Here is a 10,066-nt window from a genome sequence, read left to right as displayed (position 1 = left end):
CGCGCTTATACGCTTTTCTCTATCTTTGATGTCAAGCCCAGTCCCAGTGACCCATTGGATTGGATTTCTCCCTTGGGCGGACTCCATATGGGGATAACTTGTTCCAAGTAAAGTCCAGGAATGAATGCTTATTAAGGAATCGGTAAGCTGACTCCTATCCCCCTAAATACATGTCATTATGCTCAATATCCCTTAATTTCCTCCAATTTCAAATCAGTTTTACAATAGTTCAACTTCCTTATTTATCTCTAATTAACTACTCATTAATTTCACTCATAATTCAAATCTAATTCCCAAAAAAAGTAAGATTCTATACTGATTTTTACGTTTCACCGTGTATTTAACTTATATTTTTTTTTTCCGTTTGAATCAGCAATGCAACTCTAAATAATTAATTATCACTATTTGTTCTTGGTTGTTTTTTGATAGATTCAAGTGAAATGGCTAAGAAAGCTTCTACTCCGATGAGGACTAGAGGTATAGAACCCGAATTTTCAATTCCTAATGTTTTGGATTGATATTTTAATAGTTGTTTTTCATATATATTTTGGCTATATTTTTAATTGTATTTTGATTATTATGTTCACTATCACTTATTCTGGTTTCTGTTGACTATATTTCAGATATATTTTTCCTATATTTTGACTATATTTAGAAAAGTCTCAGAAAAAAAAATTGCAGTAAAAACGTTGCTACCTCAATTATGACTATATTTTGGCTATATTTTAATTGTATTTTGATTATTATGTTCAATATTACTTATTCTGGTTTCTGTTGACTATATTTCAGATATATTTTTCATATATTTTTCAAAATTTCAGAAAAATAAAAAAAATAAAAAAGTTGTAGGGAAAACGTTGTTACCTCAATTATGAACTCAACTTGAATTCGATATTTCAACAAATGAATTCAAATATATATTCGTCGTTTAAAACGAGCTCTGTTCACTGGTTTGATATTGTTATTTTTCAAAGTTTTTTATGAACTAATTTTTGAACCTTTTTTTTTTTTGGTTAAAAATATGAATGTACCTTTTGAATTCAATTTTTTTTGAATTTGTTAGTTGTTTGAATGAGATATGAGATCAGATATGGAATAGGAGGATATTTGTGTGAATCAGGAAACATTAAAAACTGATTTTAGTTTAAATTGGAATAGATTTTGTTTCCATAAATATAGCACTTTCAGTTTTCTCAGCGTGTGTATTTCCGTAATATTTATCCTATATTTAAGTCGACGCATCTACTAGCTAAATATAGGTCCTCCAGCTACGAATTGTAAATGTAGAACATGTAGTTATAGGTTGTTAGAAGGAGCTAACAGGTAGCTGTTTGTGAAAATTTTACTTGAAAGTATTTGAACATTATTCGCTAATGAATTTAGTATATTGAGTTAGGGGTTCAGTACAATTTTGCATATTATCGGTTCGGTTTATCAGTTTTCCGTTTGTAAAAATATGATATTTCTTATCAGTTTTCAGTTTAACGGATAAGAAAATGTTCCTCTAAATGTTGTTTTTCTTTCTCTTATTTTTCATTTGTTTGTAATATTTCTAATTATTGCATGATCAACACAGAAGAAATAGAATATAATCGGGCTGCAATGCGGATACCGGACACAGGATGAAAAACCAAAAATAAAGCACAGAAGAAATAAGTGCATTTGTAGTGTCTCATAATGCATAAGCTTCCCATCAGGGAACGTATGGATATGATTATCTAAAGATGACTCTAGTCCTATTTCAAACAAGAAGCAAAACAATAGAACAAGTATATATACCATCACAAATATTCCTTCACGTTTAATAAGTAATTGTCCAAGCTTTCTCAATGTTTCATCTGCTTCCATAACTTTTTTCAAATACCATCTACTGAATAATTTGGCAGAAATGTAAGTCATGTGCGAATCAATTCTTAACAACAAAGAGAAGTCCTTCCTATATACTATGGAGACCTAAACTAGTAGTTTGGATATGATTATCTAAAGATGACTCTAGTCCTATTTCAAATAAGGAGCAAAACAATAGAACAAGTATATATACCATCACAAATATTCCTTCACGTCTAATAAGTAATTGTCCAAGCTTTCTCAATGTTTCATCTGCTTCCATAACTTTTTTCAAATACCATCTACCGAATAATTTGGCAGAAATGTAAGTCATGTGAGAATCAATTCTTAACAACAAAGAGAAGTCCTTCCTATATACTATGGAGACCTAAACTAGTAGTTGCATAGCAGCAGTTCTGGTCGAGAGAGGCAGAGAGGCGGGAGCCCTAGCTAGTTTGAGAGACTTAAGTGTCTCCTGCAGCCCTGGAACGACAATAAGAATTTAGGAAAGCGGGTTTGTATCTAAACTCTAAAGCCACTATTATATAATTAGGTATAAAAATGTAAATTTAATATAATCTTATTGGTTTATCGATTTAATCATTAACAATAACCTAAAAAAGGGAAATTGAGCTGATAGTCCATTAAAAAAAGTTACAAAACCGTTAACCTAATAACCCGATATCGATAAACCAATAACATTTCTTTCGATTTGGTATATCGGTTAAACCGGTTTTTGCACACCTTATATTGAGTTAATGGGGGGTCTGAATATAAAGAGTTGCATAAAAAAAGTCTATTTGTACAGATGCAATCCTAATTAGCTATAAACTATTATGTCCAAAAATATACTCCCTCAATTTTAATTTATGTGAACCCATTTGACTGGACACGGAGTTTAAGAAAATAGAGAAGACTTATAAACTTGTGGTGTTAGATGAATCACATATATTTTGTGTGACTATAAATTATTGCATAAAGGTAAATTATTTTCAAATATAAAAAAAAGATCATTCTTTTTGACACGAACTAATAAGTAAATAGGTCCACATAAATTAATTGAAACTGAGGGAGCATATGTTTGACTAAGTTTGTGCTTTTCAGCATGAAATGTGTGTATAGCTTTTACACTATCAAACTAAAGTGACACGCAATGATTTGTAAAGTGAAAATGAGTGACAACCTATTATGACAACTTAAATTAAATTGATAATATAAACTCATTTTATAGTGTTTATATATAGTTTAAACTATATTTGTTTAATCATTAAAATGTTATGTGTGACAAAATGTGATTGAATCACCCCTTGACCACTGGATTGATCTTTCCACGAGTTATCAGTACAATACAAACTTATTATCGTTCCAGACAAATAATGTGTAAGCTGAAAAATAAAGTGATAATCCTATTACAGTGAATTAAATTATATTGATAATATAATTTATTTTATAATATCAGTATATATAACTTAAACTCTATATGGTAAATAAGAAAAATGTTAAATATGTGACAAATTCCCGTTGAAGAACCCCTTGACTATCTGACTTTATTTTTGAATGTGCCGGTCAACAATTCAATATTATCGTTTCTTCCAGACTTATAATGTTTAAACAGGAAAATAAAAGTGATAATTTATTATAACGAATTAAACTACGTTAGTATTATGTCATTATAGAAAAAAAAAATTTATAATGGGCCGGTCGTCAATTTAAGCCCACTATTCCTTCCAGACCAATAAACCCATAACGCACTTCGTACTCACCTTTCTTGCAGCTCCAACATCTTGCAATTTTCTGGCGCACATTCAGAAATCACAGAGACAAGCAAAGCTACTCGGGTAATGATGCTTACAGGGGACATTCCACCCAACCAAACTATTTACATTAAGAACATTAATGAGAAGGTCAAGAAAGAAGGTAACTTTTTCTCTCTGTTTCAAGATTTAAGCTAGGGTTTTAGCATAAATTCTTGTTTTCTTAAAACAAATCAAGAATTGTTAAGAATGTGAAATTTGAGCTGTTTGTAAGCTTTTCATAAACTTATGCATTGTCGGGTAGTTGTAAATGGCAGCAAAATACCCTATAACTCCATTGTGTATGAGCACTTATTAAAAAGAAGTTTTTTTTTTCTTTCTTTTGGCTCCTTGTTTTGGTTAGGGTCTATCGGAAACAGCCTCTTTACCTCCCACGGCAGGGGTAAGGTTTGCGTACGCTCTAGTGGAATAGAGTTTTACCGAATAGAGTTGAACAGATACACCAACTAGGGATTGAGAAGACAACAGAGTTGATTCATTGATTTCATTTGTCTTTCTTTTTTCGCTTTTGGCTTGTTGAACTCATTATTTGTGATGTTGTGTTCATAGCGGATCATTTCATGGTTCTTGCAGATACATGTCGTATCGCTGAAGTAAGTCGAGTTCATTTGCCCAGTGTCTCCATGATTGCTGCTAGTTTGTTGAGTTTCAGGAGGAATGGAACTTCTAGTAACTGGAAATCTAGACCAGCTGTTAAAACTGTAATGAGATTCATTGTCGTCTTGACCCTACATAGGAAGCCATTAATCAATATTCTCTTGGACTATTATGTACAGCAAAAACGAGTTTTTCTTGGTTAGCTGTTGAGATAGTTATGTGCTAAAGAGATGGAGAGTTAGTGGAGAAAGATTGGGCTAAAGTTCCCTTCTCTCTCTCTCTCTCTCTGAAGAAGCACACAGAAATATTTCTGAAATCTTCGTTGGCAGGAGATAAAAAATTAAAAGCCTCATAGAAGTCCAACATCTGTCACTCGTCAATGCTGCCACTGCCTTCTCGCTATTATAATCTTAATATTTAGTAATTGCATCAAGTGAAAACAATGCATTTTGATCAAATTATTTTCAATGAATTTGCTGTCTCTTGCTTACAAGATTAAGAACCTGCTATACAAATGGCTTTTATTACCGATGGATAATTCAATGAATATAGTTATGGGTTGCTTCGATATTCTGAAATGTCCTTTGCTGAACGATTTGGATCGTTAATGCGAGTGTTTTCATTTGGAAGGAATCACACTGTGACTGGTTATTATTTTATTATGCATGTTTATGGGTTCTTTTGGCTACATAATGTGTAATAAGTAGTTCGTGTGTGCTTCTTGTCCCTTTATTCTTATTATTGTTTGTCTACTTTATTTTTTAACATTCACGGATCCTACATGATACTCTCTTTTTTCCAAGGTCCTTTCATAAACATCAGGGCAAAATACTCTTCATGTTCATCAAGCTGTCTGGTGATAATTTCCTTCTTATTTTTGTACATTTTTGCCTCAAAAGCCTATATTATAATTTCTGCATTGAGGGTTAAAATTGGCACAGGAAAAAAAAAAGCACTTATCAAGGAGAAAGCTTCAAGATTCACTCTGTTAGTGTTCTTTTTTTTTTTTTTTTTTTTTTTGACAATGACTTTGTTAGCGTTCTATCAAGTAACGGAACTTATAACTCTTACGTAATACTGCCTCGAGAAATGGTCCCCTAATTACAACAGAATTTTGCAAGTTTTCTGTTTGTTTATGGTGTGCCTGGTGTTTGTTATGTGTACCGGTGATGTCGCCATTTTGAACCTATTATCTTTTCTAGTTACTGAAAATGCCAAACTGCTCTCTGGCTTGTTGTGTGTAGGTGCAAAATTATTAACTCTTACGATTTAATGTCTATGACAACAGCTGTTTCCGGGAGGGCCGGTGTTTGGCTTTTGCTTTATGCTAATGTTTTCTTGTTTTGCAGAGCTAAAGAGGTCTCTTTATTGCTTGTTCTCGCAGTACGGGAGGATTGTGGATATAGTAGCGCTGAAGACTCCCAAACTTAGAGGACAAGCATGGGTTGTGTTTAGTGAAGTTACAGCTGCCAGTAATGCTGTGAGGCAAATGCAAAACTTCCCGTTTTACGACAAACCAATGGTGAGCATAATGACAGTTGGGATTGTAATCTGTTTTCTCTGTGCATGTTTTCAGAATTAACATGGCTGTTGTGGCTTAACTGTTCAAAAATGTCCTGCTTCATTATTTCCTTATTTTCTTTAGCTATCTCCTGAAGGATGTGATGAGCCGAAATGGTTAGTCTCCTTGAGAGGCATATGCTAATGTTTATGTGATCCTTTATTAACTTGCTATGTTTATGTGATCCTTTATTAACTTGCTATGTTTATGTGATATCCTTTGTCCTGTCAGAAAAAGCTACTGCACTGTCTACTGTACTATATTCTTCTAAATGTATCTTTTCAGCTTGGACTGCCCTGTTTCTGGTTTTATAGTGTGTCTTTAAATCATGTAGTCTTTCAAGATATGGAAATGTACTTCTGACTCCGCTCTATGCTTACAGATTAAAGCATTTCAATTTTTGGCTAAATACTCGGCGCTTCATTAAAACGGTATACCAAGTTTGGATGGAGGAGCTATATTACTAAAACTAATAATATCTGTCAAAAAGATATTCAAATCTTTTTTACCGAATGTGGTAATGCTCACGCTGACTACCCTGTTCAGGAGCCAAATACTGGTTTTTCCACTTTGCTTCAATGGTGACTCTCACTCCCGATCGCATGGTTGGAGGTGGAGGCCCTTCTCACTAGGCTATCCCTCCCTTGTCTGCATAACTAAAGAATTTTGTAATTGATCTTTTAATTTTTTTTTCCCTCCTGATTATGGTTCTGGTGGCATAACGAAGTGAAAATATAGCTGCCTTGCCTGAATATTGATAGACTATGACCTTAGATAAATCCATGATTATTATTATTATTATTAAAAGATAAACGTAAACCTAAAATGTCACCATTCGAAGCCCCCAGGTTTTGGTGGAGTGGTAAGAGCGCATCACGTGATGTGTAGGTTAGGCGCAGGTCGCGCGTTCGAATTCCTGTTGCTGGCAGAAGCCTGGTATTTAAGTGGAGAAGAGTAGAGGGGTGGACCCGTTATTCAACATAGTATCGAATCGTGTGCCACTGGCCCTCGGTGTTTCTCGGTTATAAAAGAATGACTCCATTATAAAAATTAGATACATGTATGCTTGTGTTTTGTATGAATGGGCTTTCTGTTCCAGTTAGAAGGGAAAGTTTGATGATCTCTGAAAGCTCTACACAGATAGGCAAATTAAAATATGGACTAAGCTCCACAACAATTGTTAACATGGAAAGGGTAGATTGAGGTTGGTGAAATAATTATACAGAGTAGATCTCTGTATCTGTTACTTATTTTTGTCTAAATCCTTATGACCACGTGCTTGATTTGAAAGAAATTTACTAAGTTTTGTAGAATAATACAAATCACAAAATATGCACCCCTCTAGAGTAACTTGTTGCTTGGTTTTAGTATTCAATTTTTGGAGCATATCCTATCTGTCTCTATGCTTTGCTCATGTCGAACACAAAGTGTGTCCTCTAGAGTTTCATCTCATAACCTGTATACAAGTGCACAGGAGACACTTTAGGGACTCCTATCTTTCTAAAGATGGGCCTTTTTTAGTTTTAACTTTCTTTGGGGCTAATTGTTTGTATTATATGCTTGAATTGGCTCGCCGTTGATCATTTTATATGGTGTAGAGCAGTAGAAGGATGTCAGTGACTAACTAAACTTTTGGTATGATACAGCGGATACAATATGCTAAATCGAAGTCAGATTGTATTGCTAAGGCAGAGGGGACCTATGACAAGAAAAAGAAACAAGAGGAAAAAGGTAAAAATCATTCTTTTGTACATTATTCACCTGCTCCATCTTCTCTTAAGCTTCTCACTGGTCCCAAAATGCATGTTCTGGAAACTCATATCTGAAATGTCAAAAATTGAATCTTATAGTTCAAGAAGAGCACTCTTGTGTAATTTCTGTACCTTTGAGATTTGCCTTCCAAAATTCTCTTGTTACAATTTAGCTAGACAGGATAGTGGATAGTTCAACTGAAGTAGTTTAACATAAAAGTACTAGATGCATGATCATTGAGTAGCACCTGTCAAATTGCATGTAATGTTGTTCACATCCTGCTTACTATTTCTTCATCATTTGGGTGCCAAATGTTTATGATAGCAGAGAAGGGGCTTCAAAACTAAAATCATGGGGTAGCAATGATTTTTTTTAATTATGAGTACTGTAATCACTCACATGCATGCTTTTCATTTTATCACAAACTTCATCTCAGTTTTTGAAGCCTGATAAGTGTTGCAGTTTTGATGAACCACATGTGTATTTGCATTGCATGCCTAACTTTTAAAATGCATTTGTCAGCTATTTAATTGGCTTGTAGTGATCTGGACTAACTTGACATATAAATGTGTAGTGGAAAAAAGGAAAGGTACTGAAGAAACTCCGCAAACTGGTGCAGCTAATGGCCCAAGGGCTGACAGTAATGGAGGTCCAGCTGTAAGTTTGTTGCAATTTTATTATTTCTCCCAACATATAGATTCTTTTCTTTGCTTAGTTGTAAATAAACCTGCCTTTCCTTTGTCGATTATTATGCAAAAGATTATCCATATCAAACGTTGTAATGATCCCAAAGTAATGTGAGCACAGCCTGGTTATACTTGTACTCCAATGACTAGCAGCTTGACATCATGACAAATTCTTATATGTTACAAATTCTTATATGTTACAGTTGATCTCTTTTTGTTCAATACTAGTTTCTGATTATGTTCATCTATTATATTTATTAATTGCATATTGTTTTAACATTTTTTGCAGGCTGCATCTCGACAAGGAAAGCCAAGTGCGGAAGATGTTGCAGAACCAAATAATATTCTCTTTATACAGAATCTGCCCCACGAGACAACAAGCATGATGCTTGAAGTGCTCTTCAAACAGTATCCTGGCTTCAGAGAAGTTCGAATGATTGAAGCGAAGCCAGGTATTGCGTTTGTGGAATTTGACGATGATGTCCAGTCTTCGGTCGCCATGCAGGCCCTTCAAGGCTTCAAAATCACCCCCCAAAATCCCATGGCTATCACCTATGCCAAGAAATAGAGCAGTCTTAATTCCAGAACATGCTATATGTCATGTTGAGAAAATGCAGCAACTGAAGATCTTTAGGGGTCGTTTGGTACAAGAATAGTGCTGAACATGGTGTACTAGTAATGCATTAGTTATGCTGAGATTATTTGTTATCGACTATTTGGTTCGGTGTAGTAACAATTATATGCATTGCATAATTTCTAAAAGAAATTGCTTATTTACAAAAATACCCTCCACATTCGTTAGCTTTTATATGCTTTCTTTGCATAGACTAGTTATTCATTCTTAAAAACGGAAAACAAAAAATGCTTGGTACGTATTCTCACTCAAACTATTTGGGGTTGGGTTTTGGGGTGCAGGGGGGTGGGGAGAGGAATTGTCATCTTGTTAAGATGGAAAATAAGTGATTCGTGCTATATAAATATAGAGCATGAAAACCAAAAAGAATAAACAAAATGAAAAAAGAAAAGAAATACTCACATCAGTCGTGAGCTCAATGCATTGCTCAATCAAAGCTGAAGCTACCCTCTAAACCTCGAATATTCTTCTAATAGTAATCAAAGAGGTCTAATATATTATATAAATAAATATATAAAAGGAAAGAAAACTATAATCTGTAACATATTATCCATCGACATATTTGTACTCATCGAAGATTGTCTTGTTTGGTACTGAACCACGTGAATTATTATATGATGCTATAATGAGAAAGTATTTTGATAGGGTAACAAAATAGTTAGTGTACTTGACTGACCGAGCACGAAAGATTGTTGAATTTTATGGGGTTAAGTTAAATATGTGTGTAATATATTTAAAATATTCTTTGAATTTCGGGAATTTTGAATATAAATATAAGAAATTGTCATTAAGGATAAAATAAAGAATATTATTATAAGAAATTTATTAAATATAAAAAGAAATATTCTTCTTTTAATTAATTACTATCCTTTAGAAGAGCCAGTTTAACAGGCACCTTCGTCGTCCGTTTGTGGGCCCAAAAAAATATTATGAGCCCACATATTTTTTTATGACCCGCTTTTTAATAAACCCACTTTAGCTGCTTTCACTTCTAAAGGGTAGAAGATTATATTACCTTCAATCCACAATCAATCCAGAAACTTCTACAAGTACAAGCAGGAGAAGCTACAAGCTTCACCCAAAACTCAATCCAGAAAATTTTCAGCCTCTTCACATACAGTAAATCAAGAAGCTTCTCATCAATTTATACCACCAAAAATATAGTATAATTTTGCTCAGGCTGGTGCTGCAATTT

The 10,066-nt window shown here is 33.8% G+C and overlaps 1 protein-coding gene across 1 annotated transcript; it reads left to right on the top strand.

Annotated features, from left to right (window-relative positions):
* Positions 1–3,567: 3,567 nt before the first annotated feature.
* Positions 3,568–9,029, top strand: LOC132606467 (U2 small nuclear ribonucleoprotein B''). Its single transcript, XM_060319984.1, has 5 exons — positions 3,568–3,744; positions 5,588–5,760; positions 7,446–7,530; positions 8,126–8,208; positions 8,527–9,029. The coding sequence occupies exons 1-5, from the start codon at positions 3,669–3,671 to the stop codon at positions 8,803–8,805; spliced, it is 696 nt and encodes a 231-aa protein (XP_060175967.1). The 5' UTR covers positions 3,568–3,668; the 3' UTR covers positions 8,806–9,029.
* The last annotated feature ends 1,037 nt before the right edge of the window (positions 9,030–10,066 follow it).

This window comes from Lycium barbarum, chromosome 1, assembly GCF_019175385.1.
Source record: "Lycium barbarum isolate Lr01 chromosome 1, ASM1917538v2, whole genome shotgun sequence".
NCBI lineage: Eukaryota > Viridiplantae > Streptophyta > Magnoliopsida > Solanales > Solanaceae > Lycium > Lycium barbarum.
Note: the sequence above shows the minus strand (reverse complement) of the source record. Positions and strands in the feature narration are given on the sequence as shown.

What these genes read in the sequence shown, in the direction of transcription:
- LOC132606467 (XM_060319984.1), top strand. Translation starts at nt 3,669, where the DNA reads ATGATGCTTACAGGGGACATTCCACCCAACCAAACTATTTACATTAAG. An exon ending in TGAGAAGGTCAAGAAAGAAG is followed by an intron (nt 3,745 to 5,587) that starts GTAACTTTTTCT and finishes CTTGTTTTGCAG; the next exon opens with AGCTAAAGAGGTCTCTTTAT. An exon ending in AAAGAAACAAGAGGAAAAAG is followed by an intron (nt 7,531 to 8,125) that starts GTAAAAATCATT and finishes ATAAATGTGTAG; the next exon opens with TGGAAAAAAGGAAAGGTACT.